This window comes from Anabas testudineus, chromosome 15, assembly GCF_900324465.2.
Source record: "Anabas testudineus chromosome 15, fAnaTes1.2, whole genome shotgun sequence".
Taxonomy (NCBI): Eukaryota; Metazoa; Chordata; class Actinopteri; order Anabantiformes; family Anabantidae; genus Anabas; species Anabas testudineus.
This window is the reverse complement of record NC_046624.1, coordinates 5182282-5206101: the sequence shown is the minus strand read 5'-3', so window position 1 is coordinate 5206101 and position 23820 is coordinate 5182282. Positions and strand designations below refer to the sequence as shown.

The 23820-nt window shown below is 41.4% G+C and overlaps 2 protein-coding genes across 8 annotated transcripts; both read left to right on the top strand.

Moving 5' to 3' along the window:
• Positions 1-272: 272 nt before the first annotated feature.
• On the top strand, positions 273-3839 carry cacul1 (CDK2 associated cullin domain 1). Its single transcript, XM_026355824.1, has 8 exons — positions 273-742; positions 856-982; positions 1123-1225; positions 1313-1408; positions 1555-1657; positions 1741-1830; positions 1980-2118; positions 2230-3839. The coding sequence occupies exons 1-8, from the start codon at positions 421-423 to the stop codon at positions 2267-2269; spliced, it is 1020 nt and encodes a 339-aa protein (XP_026211609.1). The 5' UTR covers positions 273-420; the 3' UTR covers positions 2270-3839.
• A 369-nt stretch (positions 3840-4208) lies between these two features.
• mypn (myopalladin) lies at positions 4209-20749 on the top strand. 7 transcript variants are annotated; one of them, XM_026355821.1, is made up of 21 exons: positions 4209-4398; positions 6198-7307; positions 10346-10521; positions 10612-10663; positions 10785-11199; positions 11295-11369; positions 11451-11592; positions 11809-11832; positions 12245-12361; positions 12462-13248; positions 13975-15063; positions 15156-15288; positions 16160-16237; positions 17180-17401; positions 17486-17635; positions 17730-17809; positions 18072-18198; positions 18286-18493; positions 19028-19193; positions 19315-19448; positions 19554-20749. In XM_026355821.1, the coding sequence occupies exons 2-21, from the start codon at positions 6199-6201 to the stop codon at positions 19730-19732; spliced, it is 5463 nt and encodes a 1820-aa protein (XP_026211606.1). In that variant the 5' UTR covers positions 4209-4398; position 6198; the 3' UTR covers positions 19733-20749. The 7 variants fall into 7 exon arrangements, with proteins under 7 accessions (XP_026211606.1, XP_026211605.1, XP_026211604.1 ...); XM_026355820.1 differs by lacking the exon at positions 4209-4398 and having other exon boundaries at positions 6105-7307; positions 16163-16237; XM_026355819.1 differs by lacking the exon at positions 4209-4398 and having other exon boundaries at positions 6105-7307.
• The last annotated feature ends 3071 nt before the right edge of the window (positions 20750-23820 follow it).

The following is a 23820-nucleotide window of genomic DNA, read 5'->3' as shown; positions in this document are numbered from 1 at the left end:
AACTCCAATTTGGGGAAACTCACTAAGTTTTCCTGGTTGACGCATGCGTACTACAGCAGGCCGGATGCACGGTACTATAAGGTTATTAACTATAATTTCTCCCTAATGTCGAGCAGGAGAGTCTGTTAACAGTTCTTTAATAGTCAATCATAAGACAGCTGTAATGATCGTGCTGAATGAGGTTTACGCTCAGCTGGCCTGGGACATTTCTGTCATTAGCCAAAGTCTTTGGACTACATTTCCCTGTTTTCCCGCAGCTGTCTGGTTTTACGACGTGTCGTAAAAATTCAGTTAACAACACCAAAACCGACATGGACGCCACTACAGCCGCCTGACACTTTCTGTCTTGATCTTTATTTGTTATCTGAAATGTTTATCTAGCAGATACGGCCTCAGCTCACGGGACTGACTGTAAAAAAAATGGAGGCCATGGAGGACGACAGTTTGGACTTAAAAGACGACCACAACCACAACTATTGTGCGAGCAGCAGCAGCAAAGTCCGCACGTATCTTAGCAGTCAGCTGTCTGCTGTGTCGACGGGCTCTCAAGCCGTCAGTCCGCCGGTGTCCGGACTGGAACCGGGAGCTCGACGAGGGGGGCTGTGGGCCGGTGGCACCCGAGAGTCAAAGTTCATGGACTCGGATTCAGGCAGTGAGAGCAGTGAAGTCAGTGAGACGGACTGCACGGCTCCAGCAGCCGCTGTCGAGGGAAAATTCACCCTCGACTCTACATCCAAGTTCCGTAAGTCCACATCCAGCAGCAGTGTCGACCACGGCCTGGTCTCCTGCAGGTCCTGTTGTGTGTTGACACGCTGCTCGTTTCACACATCACCTGTTCTCCTCTTTTCCACTCAGTCCTGAATGCCATGGCAGTAGATGACTACCGGAAAAACCACTGGCCAGACCTGGAGAGGGCGATTGACCGGCTGCTGATTCAGAATCCCACAGACCACGTCTCTGTTTCTTACGCACAGATATACAGGTGAAGAGGTGTTAGAAATAAACACACACCTGAGCTGTGATCGTTTCTGTTGAGCCCCGGATAATGCTAGTGCAACTTTAATACCTTGTTTATTGCCTAATTGATTTATTAGAGTCCTTCTTTTGTTTTTGTTTTCTTAGTTACGTCTACAAATGTGTTTGTCAGCAGCACTCTGAGCTGCTGTACAGTGACCTGACATCAAAAATAACCAGTCACCTGCAGCAGGTTTCCACTCATCTACAAGTAAGCACGTTCAAATACAAGGAAATTATTATATCCAGTAAACGAGGAACTATAAAATAAACCAGTGCTTTTGTTATTGTTTTGCAGGGCAGCCCAGCTGAGAGCTTAATTGAGAACTTCAACATTGCGCTTACACAATACACAGCTTCTCTTCAGTGTATAGTTCCTGTTTTTATGTACTTGGTAGGAATCTCTTTGTTACATAATAATTGTATCGTATCTCACAACAGCCACAGTGTATAGCCCTGTGCTAGGATGTAACCCGGATTCAGTTTTAGGCAGGCTTTTCAGGTTTTTTTATTAATTTAGATTGTTTTTTCTTTTTTCAGAACAAATTCTACATCGAGTCTAAGCTGAACAGAGACCTAAGAGAGGATCTGATGAAGCTGTTTGCTGATCATGTAGCAGAAAAACATGTGAACACGCTGATGCGTGAGTAAAAAGCATGAGGCTTTTGATATAGACAAGGGAACTGCACCCGACACAAATGATTTATGATCTTTTTTTTCTTTCAGCTCTTCTCATCAAAGCGCATTCAATGCCCTTTCAAGTGCAGCCATCTACAATGGCCAGTGTGGTTAAAGGCCTCTACAGCCTCCGGCCGGGTAAACACTGTTTTTGTTCTTTACCCATTTTGCTACCAGAATCCTTGTTATGATCTGTTACAGTGCTGATTGCCGCTTCCACTGTTGAAGACAGTTTAGTTAGTTCTCCACTAGAATTAGCTGCCCTGATTTTTGGGTTCCTCTTACAGAGTGGGCACAGCTCGCCCCAGCTCTGTTCTCCGGGTTTATTCCCCAAATCAACCCCCCTGCTGTGGAGTCTTTGCTGTCTGACTATGCTGCTTATGACCAGAAGCTACAGATGGAGCTCTCCATGAATGGATTTCCACGGTCAGTTTTCCAACACCTAAGTTTTAGATGGTGACTGTTCCCGATTTGAATTTGAACTACAACAAACCTGTATTCAGATTACTTAAAACGCATTAAATCCTTGTTTTCCAGGGGAGACCAGTCTCGCAAACGGGCCAGTGATGACTCCTGATAGCTGAGCTGACGAATTTGTTGCGGAACTAATACTGTGCCTCCTAAACCCTTATCACAAGTTGGCTCACTGCACGATGTACAACATTAACAACGTGTGAGTTCCATCAGTCAGAGTCAACGACACAAAAACACTGTGAACAACAAAGAGAGCATGATGCTGAGCAGAAGCTTAAACTCGCTGCACTAAAGCACACAGACTTCCATTATGGTGCTTTTCTCTGTGATTACGATGCATCCAGCTCCAGTATTTGCGGGATGCTGTGTGTGTGTGTGCGCACGCTCAGATGGTTTTCTTCGTGCAAGAGTGCCTTCATGGTGTCTGTGTGATGCGATATCATGACAAGGGATACGCTGACGATGGGTATTGCATTCCTAACCTTTAACATGGAAGTGTCTTTGTGGTTTTTCATAGACTGGGCTAATCGAGACTTTCTATTGCTGCTAATGATCCTGTCCATCATAATTAATAATTGTTAAAGCTAAAAATCCCTTGGTTTCACTCAGTGCGTGTGTGCGTGTGTGTGTGTGTGTGTGTGTTTGTGTGTTTGTCTGTCTGTGTGTAACCCAGTGGCTACAGTCAGCACTAGAAGTCATTGACCTCTACTGATTGTCTTCTTCATGTTGCCTTCACTGTGTTGGTAAACATCCAGTTATGCCAAAGAGGACTTTTCGTTTTGTTTTTCTTTTCTATATAATGTATTGGTTTCAGACTACATTACTGTTGTAAGCTGTCTGAGTCACTGAGCCATTTCTGTTTTTTTATACTAACAAGTTTTCGTTGACCCGTAGGGTGGAATTCTAACTTTAAATGTCACGTTTGTTTAAGCCTTACATGTAGGTTTGGCAGGGACCATCATTCAGAACAATACACTGAGTGCCAGAAAGCTTAAACAACCACACAATAGTGTTTGAGAATTGACTAAGTTTACTTCACTTTCTTTGACAGCTCACCTAAATCGTCTCTAAACTGTAAATATATCAAACCTGTTGCTTCTTAGATTTAACAAAACAAACGATATGCAAATGTTTCGGCCCGTATTCGGCATACTCGCACTAAACGTTCCATATACAACATGTATAGTTGGCTCACGGTGTACAGCAAATAGTTTTCTTTCTTTGCATAGAGTTTGCATAATGGCCAGTGTACACAAGCTTTTGTCACAGGTGCATTTTTGTTAAATGATACACTTGAAAAGAAGTATTTGATATAAGGTCTTACACTGTTTTAAGTGTAAACTGATGCTCAGGCTTGCTTTTTGTTTTGTTTTTTTTCTCTGGGCGTCTTGAACGTCTCATTATCATCTCAACCTAACTTCAGTAATCATGGGAAATATTATTTTGATCGTCAACCTTCATGATTTTAAATCGGATCTCGAGAAGTAATATGTAGGCATTATAATAAACCCAATGAAGTGGAGGTAAAAGTCAGAACCACTGCAGATGTCAAACAGTGGATGTACTACCCTCCCTGCTGAGAATACATCACTTTCTCTTTAACATGCTGCAAAAACATCCATGTGAAAACAGCGGAACAACTGTGAATAAAAATTGCTCTTGGCTCAAATCCACTTTCAGAAATCTGTTGCAATGTTTTGTTTTCCTCTAAAAACAATAAAATTCTTGAATTGTCACCGTAGCATGAGAAGTTTTGCTGACTTGACTTTTTACAGTATCATGCACTCCCCAGTGTTTCATAATTGATTATCACTCAGTCTGCTGTGTTACTGTGTGAGAGGCTGAACAAGGGGCTTGTGATTCTGTTGGACAGAGGTCTCTGACAGACCACTGGAGGAGGAATCTCTTTACAGCACGCCCCCCTTGGCCAATGAGCAGGGACGCCACCCAGACTCATGGGCCAGGCCTCCCCAAAATAACCTGCGACTACCACACTGACAAATGTTGCTACTTTTGCTGGTGACAGGTTAACCTAGCTACTCAGCTCCAAATCATCCTGTAAACTCCAAGGTTAACTGTGCGAGAGAAAACCGGGAAAGCTGGGCAGCTGCCTGTGTCCAAGATTTCCCCAGGTTGCAGGAACTGGAAGACTGGAATCTGTCTCTTTGAGCACAGGTGCACCCTGAGGATTTACCAGTCCTACACAGGGGGCCAGCTGGGTTTATTTTGGAGGTAAAACACACCACCCCCTAATCTAATTGTTGTTCACAGTGTCGTGTAGACTGTCTTATGGCATCAGGCTAATATGCTGTGTATAACCTCAAAATCTTCTGACACTGAGCCTCACACAAGCTCGAGTCTATTTCTGTTTGAATGCTATGTTCCTATTAAACCAAATTATCTCAACCTGCTGGTTGTGTGGCGCTGTGTTTCGCCCCCGGGCCTCGTTCATCTGTAGGGGCTGTGACTGTGTGTTATCTCACTCAGCTGTGCTCCATTTATGATAATTATAGTTCTGTTTGTGTAATCGGATTAATGACTGTTGTGACTGATGAAAATCACGATAACAAGGGCACACATGAGGTCTGCTTTTTTTTGTTGATTTTCTTCATGTAAACGGAGCCCTCGCTATTATTAGATATGACTTGGTGGGCTTGGAGCCTGTTTGCAAAGGATTAATGTACACAACAGCTGCAGCTTCAGGTCTGTTGGAAGGGCATTGCTGTCTCTCTTAATTGCGCAGATTTGAGTGTCAGTGGCACATGTGTGCCCTATCTCATGTCTGTATTCAATAACTTGCTCATGCTTAGTGTGAAAAAAAGTTGTGCAGAGATTAAACGTCACAAAATTATTGGTCGGAGGTGGACATCAGCAAAAAAGACTGCCTGTATCCCATCAGATCTGATGTCAGGGCATGAACCTGATACCCTGTGGAGGCTAAAGGAAGCCTGAGATTAGGCTAAAATAAAAAGCTATATTTACCACTATCCATGCTTTTAACTACAGCTTCTGTACTAATGTTCTCTTTCCTCCAAATAATTCACTAGTTTTAACATAACATTACATGTCATATATGTATTTTGCAGATATACTTTACAGGTATGTGAAGGAATCATCACAAGGCCGGTGCTTTTCATTTACTGACTTCTGATTATTGGTCAGTGCTCTATTAGTCTTGCTAGTCATTTAAATGTCCGTTAGCGACTTCAAAGGACCACGTACGTTTTATTCTAGAGTTCAAGTTGGTGTTTGCTTGCCAGTCTGAAAATCAATCCAAAACATAAAGATATATTAATGACGTTGACTCAGAAGACAAACAGCAGCAGGCTACACAATCCCTTCACTTGAGAAAAATTGCTTGACTGCCAATTTATTTTCTGCTGAGCAACTAATCAATTAACTGACTTGTCAGTTCAGCCCTGCAGCTTAACTCGCATCCACAGACCTATCTATCACTATCATTTCAGCATAGTATGAAAATCGACTTGCAGGATTAAAATATACTATATACTCCACCTCAGTGAAGGTCTTGTGAACGTAACAGATCACTTGGACTCCCATTAGTCATGACAGTTCTTGTATGCACATTCAATAAAGAATACACAGACCATGTGAGTGGATCTGAATGCACCTCAACTATGGATATATCATTTTTTAAATTCTTCATGGACTCGCACTTCCTTCTTAAAAATGTGGATCGGACTGATTTTTTACATGTTTTTTGTTCCTAATTTTTACATTTGATCAAGATTAGAAGAGAAAAAGTGGCACGTTTACACTGATGTCACCATCTGTGTTGATTAATGTGCGCTGTCCCAAAGAAATAAGCAGACAAACAAATTACGGCCTGAGGAATGAAACAGCATAATTAAACCGAGTACAAGTAAGAACGTGCAGGACTTTCAGTTCTTTCAGAGTCATCTGCAAGTGAATTTTAGAAGTAGTGACCTACTTAGCAGGTAGAAAATCACTGAAAGTGTTGAAAAACTTGAACACAAAAGTGACTGAATGCCATGTCATTGTTTCCACAGAATGCAAGAGGACAACACTGACCAGCCGCCATCACTGTCTCAGCTCTTAAGAGAGAGCTACCTGGCAGAGGCCCGAGCCCAGCAGCGCCACAGCGAGATGAGTCGCTCAGATGGTTCTTCCACACGTCTTCAGATCTATGGGTCACTCAAAGGCAAGGCTGAGGACTCTGTGGGCAACAGTGACCCCCAACTCCCAGATCTGTCAGCCTTCCTCAGTCAGGAGGAGCTGGACAAGAGCGTGAACCTGGCCCGTCAGGCCATTGGACATGAGCCCCATGAGGAGAGGGGAGAGGTCAAGACCTCTGTCACACCATTAACCCCCTCCAACATCTCTGCAGTCTCAGTTTCTTCATCTACATCCCCTTCTCTTCCCCTGACTAACCCCTCTCCTGCTCCTTTTGGCGCCCCCTCCACTGTGTCTTTCGCACAACCAGCCCCTGAGTTGAAAGATCTGCCTGAAGCGACGCACACAGCATTCACACCAGACAGAAAGATGCACAAAGCCTCCACACAGCAGGACAACATGATCAGGAACAGCAGAGAGTCCAGTGAAGGATTCAATGACTTGAACAGGCCGGCAAAGACCACTTCATACGGTCTGGAGACCCAGTCCAAGAAGGAGTTCCTCAACAAGGCAGCAGACTTCATTGAGGAGCTCTCCTCTCTCTTCAAGGCTAACAGCTCCAAACGGGTACGGCCCAGAGCGTGCAAAGGTCACAGGAGTAGGGTCCAAAACAAGAGCCAGAACGATGGGACAGTTTGTCCCCTCAGTTCAGACAACAGGGAACGTGCTGTCTTGCCCATGGAGGTGGAGAAGGAGGGACTCAGACCCGCTGTTAGCCACCAGCCAGACATCCAGCTGGACTCTGGGGTTGGGCATGCAGAGTTTCAGGACTGCAGGACTACTGATGAGCAGCAATACAACCCTGTTTCCCAGGAGGTGGAGGAGGAGGCTGAAAACTGTGCCTTGACAGAAGCTTCATACCCAGCAGAGGCATCTGTGTGTGAGCCTCCTCGTTTCATCCAGAAACTGAAAAGCAGGGAGATTCCAGAGGGCAGCAAGGTCCAATTAGACTGTATTGTAAGAGGACACCCTGTGCCTGAAGTCCGGTAAGAACAACAATTAGCCTGACTGCTTTCAAGATGTGGTTTACTTTTATCAGTTCTTACTTTGCAGGACATACAAGAGGTCATAAAACTTGGCGTGAAATAACTTGGTTTTATTTTTAACACTACATACAGAAATATAAGATGTGTAACCAAACCCGATACTATCATTATTAACTTATTATCCATGTAGGCTAATATGTAATAGGACATTGAAGCTGAACAGCACCAAAGTTATGTTTGAGGGCATTACTGAGTCACTAAGTTACCTAACCCTAAATATAAAAGGTTACAGTCAATATATACGTCCACTTGTAGTCCAGAGAAAGCAAATTTCATTTCATTTATGCATTTATGTAACACCACAATACATAGTTACATTTTTTACTTTCAAATCTTAATATCTTGTTTTGTTAAAATGTGTTTAAGGAACAATTTGTAATGATTTGTGACACAATATAAACTGTGTTGTGTCTAAGCTAAAGGGCTAGTAATGAATTTAACCACGTGCCCTGAGATGTGTAAGTTAATACGAATAATGAGAAATCCAGACAGACATGACGTGATGATAGCCAGCAGCTAATTCTGAACGGTCTGTGTGTGCATGGGTGTGTGTGTAATCATTTGAGGTTTTCTCTTGTTCCCAATGAGGTGCATTCCTATGTATTGATTATCTACTGTGAAAATCTGCCAAAACACGAGAGGAAGTGACTCCTCTGGCTGCATTCAGTAGAATAAATCAGAATGAACTAAAACCTAACACTACTTACAAATTGACACTTTCTTAATTTGTATTGTTTTTTGTGGCAGTTTTAATGGATGTGTTTTAAAGCTCCTTTTACTCAGAATTATTATTCTCAGAAGAGCAAATAAGTTAAGTTATAATAAGTAAAGGTGTCAGACCGTTGGGGGTGGGGGGTTGGTTTGGCCTTGTTAGTCCTGCTGAACATTGTTGAGGCACTAACATATACTTGTCCAGGGAGAATGTAGCTCTCTGCCATTTTTAGACTGGACTGGCACTGTGAGCTGTGGTCTCTTCTGATAATGCAACAGACTGAGCTCTTGAAGCATGAAGAGTTTGGTAAGATAATTTATACAGTTGTTGCTTGGTGGATCTCTTTACTTCTTTACTTTCTGCTCACTCATGACACGTGATGTAAACATTTGAATTCTGTTTCAGTTGTATCTCCTTAATTTGTTACGTCCTTAACATTATATTTAAGTCAGGCTCTTGTTTTGTGTATTCTGTTAACACGAAGCTCATTTAATTTACTGTAGCATGTTTCTCTTGCCCATGCAACTACTACTACTGTGTATGTAAGTCTCACTGAAAGGAGTTGTCAGGTTCATATTTTCCATCAATTTGACATGGTGTGCTGTCCTGCGTATAGCATTGTGTGTATTCTAATTCTATGTTTAGCTTTGTGCATATGTGATTGGGCGAGCAGGTCAGAGCTTCCAGGCTCCAGAGGGAATCTCCTCTCTAGTTCTGATCTCCAGAGGGAAAATAGCCCAGACAGGTGCAGCAAGCGGAGTCTCTGCCTCATAGCCACCCCCTCTACTACTCATGCTTTCAATTTAGACCCTTACTCATTACAAATGACATAGGTCTGCTCATGCAGAATACTGACAGTGTTTTCCAGCAGAGTCACTTGTGTCGTGTTGCATCCTACTGTTTAAGTGTGGCTTTCATGTGTTTACTGGAAACTACACCAGGACTTTATTTAAATAAGAGATTAGTTAGTTGAGAGGTCTACTACTGGCAGTTTTTAGGTAATGTTGTGAGGTTATTTTTATGTAAACAGCTTTTTAAAACACTTTAAAGTAGAGTTTTGGTATATATGTATACATTTACATTTAGGTTTTATCCAAAGTGACTTACAAATGAGGTACAACGCAAGGGCAGGGTAAGCGTAAGGTTTACCTCTTGTCTAAGGACCCCTGACGGAGGTAGGCCACAACCAGGATTTAAAACCCAGTCTCCCACATGGAGGTCGGCGATCTTACCACTACACTATCCAGCTGTTTACTGTACTTTTTAAATGTGTTTAATCTTGCTGGTCTATAAGCTTCATAAGCGCAATGGATATGGTTTAAAGTCACAGCACATTGCTTCATTCCTGTTTGTTTATTGGACGGATTGAATAAAGCATCGAGACATCAACTGCTTAAAATAGATGCACTTTGACGTAGATACTGCTGCATATGTTGCTGGTCAGAACAGGGAGGAAGTTAGAGGTTCACTATTATAGCTCACAAAAACAAAACTGGGTTCAGTGTACTAGATGTTACTTAATGGGACTAATGCCAGGTACATAATCATGGCCAGGTTTCTATTGTAGAATTGATGTATTTTTCTTCCTATTTATTTCTAATTTGACAATATAAAAGTAATTAAATTGAACCTGGATTGAATCCCAAATCAATAATACTAATAACGTTTCAAAAATACAGATAAAATAAAAAAATGCATTCACTGTATTCATTAGCTACAACTTTCCTCATCTTCATAACATCAACAGTGCCTATTAACGGTCTCTAGACTGGCATGGCACACTGGCTTCTTGTCTTACAGGGAAATGGATAGAGCTTGCTCATCAAAACGTTTTTCTCTTGGCCTGCATACTGTCACTCTACTGAATTGCTCCAAGTCAGAAGCACTATTAGGGAACTGGGAACGACACCACGGTACCACCCATATTGAAATAGTGTCAGAGGGTTAAGAGAAAGGAAAAAGGAGAACTGTTCAAAGACAAGCTTTTTAAAGAAGAGGTAGGAGAGTCTTAGATAGATTCAACTTAAGTGAACTTGCAGATAGATGACATTAATGGATAGAGAAATCAGAAGCAGAGTAAAAGTTCTGAAATAAAACAGTTTTAAAGCTTATGTCAGATTTAAAATGAATATGTCAAAAATGTTATTATAGTCAAAGGATTAAATAGTTGTAGAAGTAACACTGCTATATATATATATATATATATATATATATATATATATATATATATATATATATATATATATATATATATGTTCAATTACAGGTGGTTTTGTGAGGGCAAAGAGCTGGAGAACAGCCCTGACATTCAGATCATCACCAACGGTGAACTGCACTCTCTGATCATCGCAGAGGCGTTTGAGGAAGACACTGGCCGCTACTCCTGCTTCGCATCTAATTTCTATGGCACAGACTCCACCTCAGCTGAGATCTACGTCGAGGGTGATTCATCAGTTCACTTTTACACTTTTTACAGGCTCATGTTAAACACTGTTAGTGATGAACTCTTTATTTCGGTTTGTAATCCTGCAGGAGCTTCCTCTTCAGATTCTGAAGGTGAACACCACTTTGAACACGTAGCCCAGTGAGTTTGTACCGTACTGGCATAAAGACAGTTTAGAAAACATATAATCTCTTGGGCCTTTATTTAGCTTTTGTATTTCTAATTGATCAAATCCCTTTTTTCTCTCTGCAATTTCTGAAAGGTTGCAGAAGAAAACCCAAAACTCAGCTCAGCCTTTACCCCCAACGTCAAGCCAAAGTCTCTCTGCAGAAGAGAAACCGTGTCTGTCATCACAACCTGCTACAACCACTGAGGAACCAGCAGAGGAGTCCCCCTTACCACCAACGAATCAACTTCTTCTACCACTCCAGACCTCCACTACAGCGCTTTCTGTCCCAGAGCTCTCTAAAGTTCCTGTGGCAACCCCTGCGCACACTGCTCAGGAGAAGACAACCTCGATACCTGTGCAGGTGTTTCCTACTTTGTCCCAGAGCGATGCAGAATTTGCAGAGGCGCCAACATCTGGCACCGACATTTCCACACCACAGCTTCTGAACCCTGGGATTTCATCTGTGCTTCCTGTTCAGGCAGCTTCAACACCAACTCCTCAACCTGAGGTAAATCAGCTGAAACAGTTTCTTCCTCTTTGATTTTTGTTTAATGATTAGTTGTGTATGTTTCAATCACCTCTGTTTGTTTGTGTTATCTTCAGAATCAAACTTTCAACCACAACTGTCTGCAAGGGTTAAATGCGCAACCTGCCATGGCTGCCCCTGTATTCACAAAGGTACAGTCATTCCTAAAGGGACTTTATTCTTAATGTTGCTGTCTGTCTGTTACCTTTATTGATGCCTTGATCTTGTCTTAGAGCCTGCAGGACATCCTGGCCACAGAAGGCCAGTTGGTGGTGCTAGAGTGCCGTGTGAAAGGAGTGCCCTCACCTCATGTGGACTGGCACAGAGAGGGAAAAATTGTAGAAGACTCTCCTGAGTTCAGGATCCTGCAGAAAAGTAAGCTCTGCAGCTGTGTATGATTTAAAGAATAAACTGATGCTTAAATTAGTCAATGTAATAAAGTCAAAATGAAGGAAAAAATACGTTTTTTTTATTTTTCAAATGTAAACCATGCTCCGAAATTCTGTCCAGTGCTGCTCTTGCTGTAAAAAGATTTTGAGCTAAAGGATATGTTTGCATAAATCTCTGTTCATAATCTGGTTTCTGTTTCAGAGCCAAGATCTCCAGCTGAAGCAGGTATATATTTCATTAAATCTTTATGTGTCAAAAGCAAAAGTGTTGAGTGCACCAAATCAGCTGCTTCTCTGTAAATGATGCTGCAGTGTTTGCTGAAGTGTTTATAATGCTTGCTGGTCTTCTGCTGTTCTTCTGTACATAAGCCAGAGCTGTTTTCCCTGAGTCTGAACCATATAAGGTAGTCTCTCATCCTGTGTCAAACTACCATGGCAGATCATTTCAACCTGCCTTAGCTTCAGAAAGCCTCTCAGCCCCAGGGATACAAAGAAACCTCACTGCTGAGCATCTGAAATACAAGTCATGTATCTGTCTTCATTCTGTTCAGACTCTTTCCTAGATCAGAAATGATGTATTTACAGTGCTTTGAACCAATCTGATTATGTATCTTTTTTTTTTTTTTTTTTACCTCTAGAGGAAATATGTACTTTGGTCATTGCTGAGGTATTTCCAGAAGATTCAGGGATGTTTACTTGTACAGCAAGCAACAACTATGGAACCGTGTCCAGCTCTGCTGATCTGAAGGTCAAAGGTAACTCTTCTGCTTCATAAAAACATTACAATGGTTGTTGTATATTTTTATAAAAGCACTTTGACATTTCTGTACATCCACCTCTCTAATTCCCCCTTAGGCAATGGCAGGAATAGCAACCATTTGAGGCCTTTCAGCAATTTAACAGTGGAGTCAGGACAAGTCCAGGAGCCTTCCCCATCTGTTCCAACTGTAAACCTTCAGCCAGAGGTTCCTGTGATCAACAATATTAAGCCCCACTCCAACACCATTCGCCTAGACCCACTTATCTCTAGCACCTTACGACTGGATCCCTTAAACACCAGCACACTCCGTCTGGACCCCAACAGCTCCAGCATGCTGCGTCCAGACCTTTTCCGTACCAGTCTACCTAGTCTAGAACCCACCAGCCTGAACAGAAACAGCTCCTGCCTGAATTCTCGCACCATCAGCACCCCAAACTTAGATCCTTCATTCCTCCACCAGGGACCTCCTGAATCAAGTGGAGCATGTCTAGGACCACAGAGCAGCAGACAGGCAGATCAGCTTCTCTCATACCCAAAACCTTTTACTGCTCCATCTGCTGTTGAGACTGAGCAGGTAGTGTCAAGACCTTCAGTGACTTCACCTGATACGAGCCCCAAAGTTAAGGGGACCCCAAACCATCAGAATGGGAGTCCCATTGTGGTGCCCCTGCCTGATCCTCCTCCTAACTCCTGCCTAAAAACAGGTGCTCAAAAAACCCACAAAGCCTCACGCTCCAACTCCAGAGTCGGTCGCCGTGTGCACTTCAAACTACCCGAGGATGAGGAGAATGAGCAAAGTGACACATCGAGTCCATCTGATGAAGACCTCACTGGGGCATTAGTCAGCAAAGAACCACCACCTGTGCTGGCAAAACCCAAACTGTGAGTACAGAAAATTAAATATTTAAAAAGCAGATACATTTCTATATAATTTCTGACACTATCAAAATGTTGCCTGGATGCACTGCAACAATATAGCTCTCTTTTATATTTATTGTCCAAATTGGGTTTATATTGTGCACTGCAAGTGAAATGAGCTATTTTGAGAGGGGGAGGTTCCTCCACTGTCTCAATCAGCAGCTGTGGTCAGTAGCAATTCATAAATGAATCCACACGGATTTCAAATGTGGACCTTCCAGCTTTCTAGAACAAAGGATGGCGTTTTCTACTTGTAAGTTTAGCTTTATGCATTTATATTCACCTAATATTGAAGAAAATACTAAAAATGAAATCTTGCATGGTTTTATAAGCTGTTCACTTGTTGTTTTTGTAAATAGCATAATAGGATTAAAACAACAAAACTAAACAAAATGCAGAATGTTACTATTTGTCCTATGTACATTACTTAGCATAAGAACATTTCAAGTGATGGCAATAAACAAACATGAAAGTTGGAACCATCTTAAGCTCGAACAGTGTTTGTAGGCTACTTGATGGCAGCCCATAAAAGGGCAGAGTATTCTTCATGCTGACTTTGGCTCATTTCTGCAGGGGCTTACTGCATGGGCGTAATTTATGAGACCAGCACACTGAACTGCTCTCATCTTCACCATGTATAGCGTCATGTTTCGGTAGATGATCAGTTGTTTGGTTTTGTTTGACCAACAGGGATCCAGCCCAGCTCCAGCTTCTACATAACCAGGTCCTAATGGAGCAACAGCAGGAGACTGAGCCACAGACCCCAACCCACATCCTGCCTCAGTCCCAAGCCCCATTCCAGATCCAGCCTGGGGTCCAAAGTTCACATGAAGGTCCGCTGTGGTCACCCAGAATCCACCGAGAACCACATCCACCACCTTTCCAGCCCTGCCTTAATACCACAACTCCCCTGCAGCTGACGACCCACTCTGTACCCCCGCTGACCACTACCCCCCCTGCTCCATATCTGAGCTCTACTCCAGCATTCAACACCCCCTTTCTGGCACCTCTCACCACCTCTCCTTCTCTCAGCTACCCTCCTTCAATTCCTCAGCTAAAGACTTCATCAGTGATAACATCCCCTCCACCTGTCCCACAGCTGAACACAGCTCCTCCTCTTAGTGTAGCACCTGCAACTCAGATGAACACCATCCATGCCTCCTACTTCAACCTGTCCCCTGCAGCTCTTGCCCGAACAGCACCCACACCCCAATTTTGCTCTCCTCCAGCACCAAAGCTTAGTACAGTCCCTACAGATTCAATTCCGGCTTTACAGCAGATGACATCGCCTACTCCTCTGCTGAGGAGCACCCACGCATCCCTTATGAATCTTACCGCCACCTCCACCACCTTCAACTACACGCGGCCTAAAGAGTTCATAGCTGCTCAGACCTTCTCACCAGTGATGAGTCCTTCCCCAACTGAATCACCAGTCCCTCTGCTCCAAGAGTTGGCCGCAGAGCTTAACTCCTCTGCAGCCAGCTCCCCCACCCTCCCACCATTTTCTCCTCCACCCAGGACCTTCCCAACAAGGGTTCTAATGTCTCCAACCAGCCCTCCGTCCCTTGTCTCTTCTCCCACACCGGGGTCAGCACTTTTCCCAAACAGTGTGTTCGCTTTACGAGCTCAGTCGCCTCCCCAGGCCTCTTCTCCCACCTCCAGCAGCTCTACTCCCAGCCCCATTTTAAACCCTGTGGCGTTTCTCAGCTCGGTCCTGCCGTCTCTGACTCCGAGTCAACCCACCAACTCAATGGGCCTGCCCAAGGGTGCTCCTTTAGGGTACATACTCAACAATACATACAACAGACTACAGTGCCGATGAAATGGTAAAGCCACATGTTCTAATACAGTTTTCTCACCTTTTTCTTCAGGCCACAAAAGAAGGTACCTAAAATGCGTCTCCCGTCAACTGAAGACATTCGAGAAAGCAAAGAAATCCTTCTTCAGGACATAGAGAAAAAGCTTCGATTTAAAGATGATACTCCACATTTTGCACATCAACAGGTATTAGGTAGTGTCCGCCTCTGCAGCTCTGCATTGATTGAATGGTTAATGAATATCATAATGCAAACTAAAATTAAAAAAGGTAGCTCTGCAATTTGTTAGTTGATTACAGCACTTTTACATCCCTGATCAGTAGGATAAGGTTATGATGTGAAGATGACTCTCAGTAAAGGATCTGTTTGACATAGTAGTACTGATCTCTTAATCAGATGCAGTCTACTTTTTCAAATATTTTAACAAATGCCTGCATTTGCACTTGTCTAACGAAACCCCAAGTGTCCAATCAGCTTAAACCTGCTGGAATAAATGAACACAGTGCAAATAAACCTCTAAGTAAACATCTTAGCTTTTAAGACTTAGCCTAATTAAACTGCCTCATGGATTTGTGGTTCAGTTTTTAAGATTCAATGTTAACTAACTAACAGGCTAACTCCTGTTGGCTTAGTTTAGTTGTGTCTTTTTTCCTGAAACATCTTAATGTCTCTCCACTTTATTACTGAGTAATACAATAACAACCTTAGTTAAGATACATCCACAAACTTTTTTTGTGTACTTTATTCACAGCAGCAGCTGATTCACACTTACTTTGACACTGTTAGGATTTCTGCTAGGTTAACCTAACTTTTTAATTTTAATTTCTTTATTTATTCTAACAGAGGCTAACTGTTTCACAACTGATACATGATCACTCACTGTATACTCAGTCAATTTGGTTCAGTTCAGCAGAGCATCAGCCGACGTTCCCCATCCCCTGCCATTCATTCATGCATGCTAATAACACTACCTTGTGTGTTATTCCATCCGATTATGTTTGTATGTACAGTTTGCATTTCCCTGTTAGTGTTCATCATCCATCCCTGTTCTTTCATAGAAGCTGTGTAATGAGGGGAAAACAGCAAGCAGACCACTTGGACCAATCATTCCTGCTACTGTCATAAACTATGATGAGGTACAAGGATTTTTCCGTCTCAAGCACTGCTTTGCTCGAGGCTGTATGGGTTATTATCATATTACAGACCAGGTTTATGAAACTTCGGCTATTCTCCTTTATTCCATGTATACTATATTCTAAACACTGTGGTTAATTAATATCTCTAATCAGGCATTGAAGCAACTAATCTTAAAATAACCTGCACAAATAATCTAAACATACATCTTCAAGATAAATTATCTTAATTAACAACTCTACTGTTTGTTAAATTGTTGTTAGCCTATTATTCTCCAGAGTTTACTGTTAACTGGTTTTGTATTTTTCCTATTCAAGCTTGCAGCCCTGTGTTTCTGGTTTAACTCTAGATTTTCCCCAAAGGCAAACATGATGTTGTCCCTTCACTTCACTATATTTTCTGAATGAACTAATCTCACCATCCAGCTACTTGTCCTTATATTTCAGAAGCCAGCTCCTAATATGAATCAAAAAGGTCTAGAAATTGTGTTTTTCAGTTCTGCAGGTTAGCTCTTAACTTTGTCTTTCTCTGTTCTCTGTTTTACCCTCATGCTTATTTTAATTGGTTGGTTGAGCAAAATGTTTGACCAACCAGGAGTAATAGTGTCACACATTTGCTACTGCATGATCCTCATCATCAAGTGGATTAAAGTCACAATCTGTACTTTTTTTGTTTTGTGATTTGAGTTATGGATTGTAACTTTATTACCACTTGATACATGGTAAACCAATGAACATTGTCTCCATGTTCATCATTTTTGCATATCTCTCCAAGAGCATTTGTTGCTTATCTTAGCGTGTTAAGCTACCACGTGCCACGTACGCATGTTTCTGTAGTCACTGACTTTCAGGGGAATTTGGTGTACCGCTACACACAAATGATGCAAGCAACAATGCAACGCTAACTAGGATGATTACTCAGACATATTGGTTTTTCTTTTGCAGGAGTACAAAGTATCCAGTTTTGAGCAGAGACTAATGAGTGAGATTGAGTTCCGTCTGGAGCGAACACCAGTAGAGGAGTCAGACGATGAGGTGCAGCATGATGATGTCCCCACAGGGAAATGCATTGCACCCATTTTTGACAAGAAACTGAAGAACTTTAGGGCCATGGAAGGTGGGCCTGTCACGTTCTCATGTAAAATAGTGGGAATCCCAATTCCAAAGGTGAGCCTCATTGCAGTGCTAATAAAAGTTAATTGTTTGCTTTCAGCCCTCAAATTTATCATTCACATATGTGCCTCTCATCAGGTTTACTGGTTCAAGGATGGCAAACAGATCTTAAAGAAAAATGTCCATTACAAGAAGATAAGAGAAGGGGACGGAACATGTGGTTTACACATAGAGTGTACAACCAGTGATGATGACGGCAACTACACCATCATGGCAGCTAATCCACAGGTGATATTTTCCTCGATTTTCTGGTCACGTTGTCAACACCTTGCTATCCGCTGCAAATTCTGATGTCTCTATTTGATATTTAATGACGAAACAGGGACGAATCAGCTGTTCTGGTCACTTAATTGTCCAAACAGGCCCTCCTCGAAATCGACTGACACCTATTCACTCTCAGAGGTGAGCAAGACTGAGTGTCCAATATGATCATGGGGAATGAGCCAATTATCGTTTTGTCTCTGACAATGATAATACTTCTGTTCAACATTCATACATAAATGTAAAAAACATTTAGTGAATAGCACATTACTGCTTACAAATGCTGAATCAGGGGACACTGAAGTGATATTCTGGGATTAAGAAGTATGTATTTTTACTGAAGTACAATGACAAACAATGATTTATATAAATGTGTGCTCTGGTCACCTATTTGTGTTGTCAGGGTGCGATCCCGCATACAGGAAGTCGAAGGTGAGCAGACCCAGGAGCTCTTTTTTCGGCCTCACTTCCTCCAGGCTCCAGGCGATCTACTGGCTCACGAAGGAAGACTGTGCAGACTGGACTGTAAGGTAGGCAGCAGGCCTAGCATGTGATACAATACAATACAAATGTTGCATTTTTGCCTCACCTTACTTATATTCATTTCTGTTCACCAGGTGAGTGGACTGCCAAACCCAGAACTGATGTGGCTGGTCAACGGGAGACCTATCTATCCAGACCTCATGCACAAGATGCTGGTGCGAGAGAATGGTGTTCATTCTCTGGTTATTGACCCTCTGACACAGAATGACGGTGGGACGTACACCTGCATTGCAAGCAACAAAGCAGGCCAAAGCTCCTTTAGTCTGGAACTGAAAGTTGTGGGTAAGAAACAGATACACAGTGTTGGGGAAGCTACTTTAAAAGCATAGTTTTGCAAATTAGTTCACTAGTAACAACTGCAAAACTACCCTAGGGGCAAATCTGGTTAAGCTACTAAGAAAAAATAGTAAAAGTTTCTATTTGTGAACTAAATAGTAACAATATGTGTAACTGACACCTAACATATTTAGTTTTACAAAATTAATAATATTTTTCACAGGTGAGCTGACAATCCAGCTTCCTTGCTTCCTTTAAATCTCTCCTAAAGGCAATAACCCCATTTCCCTTTCACAGGGAATGTCATATTTTATATATTATTGCAAACAAATCTAGATTTTCTATTCTACAACTAAAACTGCAAAGAAAAATAATATCATTTTTTAGACTGTTGCACAGACTTTAGCACTGTGGGCCAGTTGTTTTACTAATCGGTTTTGTAAACTGAGCCTTGCTTTAGGATGATGAAAATGAATTAATTACTCAATTCAGTAGAATATTTCAATGTAACATCATGTGTCCAAACAATGCCCACTGTAGAGAAAGAAATGAAGCACCCTCCCCAGTTTGTGGAGAAGCTGCAGAACATGGGTATTCCTGAGGGGACTCCAGTCAGGCTGGAGTGTCGGGTGGTGGGTATGCCCCCTCCACTCATCTTCTGGAAGAAAGACAATGACACCATTCCTAGATCTAAGGACAGAATCAGGTTAGTTCTGAGCCTCCTCCTGTATCTGCTTCAATACCATCCATTAAAAAATTACACTTTTGAACATCTCAATAAGAATTGAGAGGAATTTTCAATTGATTAATTGCATTATTTATTTCAGCATGACCCAGGATGCCACAGGATACGTGTGTCTCCTTATCCAGCCAACAACAAAAGATGATGCTGGCTGGTACACAGTGTCAGCAAAAAATGAGGTTGGAATTGTATCCTGCACCTGCAGGCTTGACATCTATGGTAAATATTGTGTATAGCTGTGTAAGTATCAGCTTTATCCAGAAAACGGTGGCATTTCTGGATGCCGCTTTGTGTAGTAATAGTAACTGTCTACTGCACCTTTAGCACAGTGGCATCAGGGCATCCCTGCGCCAATGAAGAAAACGCCACGCACGGGCAGCCGCTATGCAGCTCTGACAGGCCAGGGGCTCGACATCAAGGCTGTCTTTCCCACGTCAGAGACCAGCCCCATCCTGTTCTCCAGCTCCCCTCCCGAGGTCATGCTGGAGAGTGAGGAGTTGTGAGCCATCTGCAAACAGATAGCTGAAAAGGAGAATGATTATCTGGGCAGATTGTCATGTGATTTGTGTGATGCATTTGAAGCAATACGTTCAGAATCAAACAGCAAAAATGCTGTATTGTATTAAAGCTATCAGCACTCATAGCGCGTTTGGCACCATTCCTGTTTACTCAAATCTATTCATAAGACAAAAGTTTCACATAAATGACACATTTGCAAAGTCTTACTTCATGAGCCATCAGTGGAGTTGAATATTGTTCTCTGACAGGTTTGAATGATTCACGTTCTACATCATTTTTAGCTACGATGGTGAGGCTGCTGCTGTATGTTGGTGAATATCTGTTCTTAACTAAACTTAACAGTTCTATTCTTAAAGTGGTTATAGCACCACTTCTTTTTATTAATTTAATCATATATATCTGTTCTGGTAGCATTAGTTTCTTTTAAGGTTTATATAAAAAGTGATTATAAGTTATTGTTTGTTAATAATCAAAACCTATCTATAGAATAGACATTCAAATATCTGCTGACAGCAAGTTTCTATTATTTATGATGTTGATCACTGGTTCACTTTTTTGCACCATGTCTTTCATGTGCATGTCAATGGATGATGGCAATTTACTGTAGCTTGACTCAAGAAACACACTGTGTCTGCTCACAGTTCAAATAATATTACGCTGCTAGTTGGATTTAATTTAATAATTTAGTAGTTGAAACACTGAAACACTTTTTCTGATTTCTTTTGTTTCTTTTGATCTTTGTACTGACAACAATCTGTCTCCTTAATTTCATCCTGCTCAGGGTGTATCATCAGAAAACTGAGTAGGCTAACAAAAAAATCTCCTGAGTTTGTTCTGTGATAAGGCTTTGCTTTAGCAAATGACGCCAACTGGTCTAATGTTTCATATTGAGGTTTTTATTGAACTTTAAATAAATGCAGTCAGTTTGAAAATGTATTGAAGTAAGGTTTGAAAGCACATACTCAACTGATGTAAAGTTGCACACTGTAAAATAGTTTTGTCCTTCTCATTTAATAAAGTTGTATTTATTCAAATGAGCAATGTTTGCTTTTTTTTTTATGGAACAAGAGGTTTTGCATTGCACTAAAACCATTCAGCTCCCTTTTTACTGCTCCATCCCACCTGATGATGTTTATCTCATGCTTGACATAAAACTAATTCTGCTGTGTAAGTCTGCTGTCAATACTGAGAGTTTGTTTTCACTGTGCTGTAATCAGAGCCCTGTTATCTTCAACTGATGCCAAATTCAAAACAAATAGGAGAGCTCCGAAGCCAATTACGCATTACTAATCAGTCCAATTAGACAGGAAGAGAGTTCAAACAGGCATAAAATTACATTCACCTTACGTGACCTAATTATACCCCGAGCCTCATCTGAGCAGCTGCCAGGCCTACTTGTAAAGCGGGTGGTGTTTGTGTGGCTACGTGTTATGATATAAATATAAACATTTCAATGTTTTATATTCTGTTTTACATTTTCTAAGTGTACCCAGTCACTGCTGTACCAACATAATAACAACAATATCACATTAAATGTCAATTCAGTAAAAAACAAAAATATTACCACACTTTTTTCTCTTAAAGTAAATATGAGCTTATTCAAAGTAACTTTTTAAAAGTAATCCTGTGATGATAGTGAGATTTGTAAGGTCAAACAACAAATGCAGAGTGAATGTTTTTTTTTTTGTACACTTTCTCCTGGACTGAAAACATACGCTTCGTGCCATAAGCTCAATTTCTCCATAAGGAAATCTAGATTCATAAGAGTACAGGTTTCTGTCCGAGCAGACGGGTCACTCCTCAGATGTGACATATGGCTTTTGACAGAGGGCATGGCTCAGACAAGCCAATCAAGTGAGGAGCTACCAAAAAAAAAAAAAAAAACACTGAAGACATGGAAGGGACGGGCCAAGTCTGAGACAAGGCCCTCAGACAAGACAAGCAGCAGCTGGCAAACTACATCAATCTGTAATCAATGAACCAACTGGTAGATGGGATTATATGCCTAATTGCACAGCTAACCAGTCCATCTCAAAATGACCAGACAGCATCAGCTTGTGTGCATGACCCAGTACCAGAGATGGGTATTATTCTAGGCCTCCGACAGTGATTAATCATTCATAACCTGCCTCTACGCCCCAAGCTTTGGGTTTGTCAATACACAGGGACAGGAGCTGCATGTCCTTCCTGACAAAGGATGACAAAGATGATGACACCAGAAATTAAAGCAGCAGAGGAGAAATATTCAGGGCTTTAAGTAAAACAATACCACAGTGTAAAAGTACTCCATTACATTACATTACTACATGACAAGTATTCACATTTTACTTCAGTTAAAAGAACAGAAGTATTACTGAAGAATGTATTTGAGTATGAAAAGTACTCTTATGCACGGCTTCTAACATAAAAATCTAAAGTACATTTACATTAAAATTTATTATGAATATTGTTGTTATTGGCTTTTGAACTCAGATTTTAACTAAGCTGTATGTTGTATGTAAATATTTAATAACAATGTAGGGCATCGATGTATAAAGCTGAGTGAAATAAAAATAAGTCGTTTCTAAGAAAATTAATCACATCCTCTGCAACCAAATCAAACTGCAACAGTAAATTCACGTGTGCAGCTAAGAAAGCTTGGGCTATGGGTAAAGTAGAGAAGGTTTAGTGTGGCCTTTGGGTGACAACTGTGTGTTTAAACTCTGTGTGTGTGTGTGTGTGTGTGTGTGTGTGTGTGACTCACCCTCCTGAATTACAGAATTCTAGTGTTGGCAGATGGGAAGGACAGACAGCCAAATTATTCTGTCTGTCTCATTTTCTCGGACCAATACACAGATCAATTATTTATTTCACATAAGGAAGATTAATGCATCCCACATACTGCGATTCATTAAGACTAATTTACCATCAAGATAAAAAGGAGAAGAACTTTCTAGAGATTTTTTATGTACCAGTACCATTCTCCAAAAACCTGGTGACGAGCAGTAATCTGTGCACCATCTTGGCCCATATTGTTTAAAAGCCATAATCCCCGGGTGTGCTGTTAAAATCCCTCAGGTTAAAGACCACACTTACACTTCTGCTGCCTCAGGCTAATCTCAGATTATGGTTATAATCACATGGAGAAGTTACATGAGAAGTGAAAGGAGACTTTTGATGGCTTACATAAGTTAATAAAACCATATGGATGTAGAGACAGTGTGCTTCTAAGGATTCCATATTTAGTTAAAAAAATACGATTATGACATTATTAATCCCCACAGCTTTATTTGTTAATCTATTAATATTTACTATATTATGTTTTAAAAGGTTAAAATAATAAAAACTGTAGTGTCCACTAGAGTGGATTCTAAATTAGATGAAATTTTCATTTTAGCAGCAGTTGTAATAGAAAGTATTTTTACATTATTTGATCATATTTCACTTCAGAAGATGAATAAAGCTCAGTTGTTTATGATTTTGTAGTGATGTTACTATTAATGGGAGGTATGTCTAACAGAGGAATACAGTATCTTAAAAGTTTGTTTGCATCATCAGCTGTGGTGAGTGGAGCTACCAGATGGTAGTCTTTGGTGTTTGTGACACATGGCTCTGAGTGAAGCCACAACGAGATAGCCCAGCCCGAGATAATTGGAATTTCATTAAGGTTTTATTGTGTGTGCGTGTGTGTGCGCTGAGTGTGCATATATGTGTTTTCGTGTGTGTGTGTGTGTATGTGTGTGCGTGTGCTGAGAGTGGGTGTGGGTCTTTATGAATCTGTATGGGTGTGTTTCTCTATGAGCAATATTGAGGATGGGGGGGAGAGGGCAGGGACTCCACCTGCTGCCACCTGTTCATCCACTCCATCGTATAAAAGCTGCTCCTTCATTGTCTCCAGAATCACAGACACCTTGGACTCCTCAGACTGTCCACTATCAGGAGTTAGACATTTCTGACAGCCAATGCAAAGCTTGGGCTGTAACATAGAGGAAACCTCAGAGGAACGCTGAAGCTGAAACTAGAAACATCGTACAATCTCTTGTGTCTTTCTGATCTGAGGACAATAACCCGTTTGATTCTTCACCTAAAAATC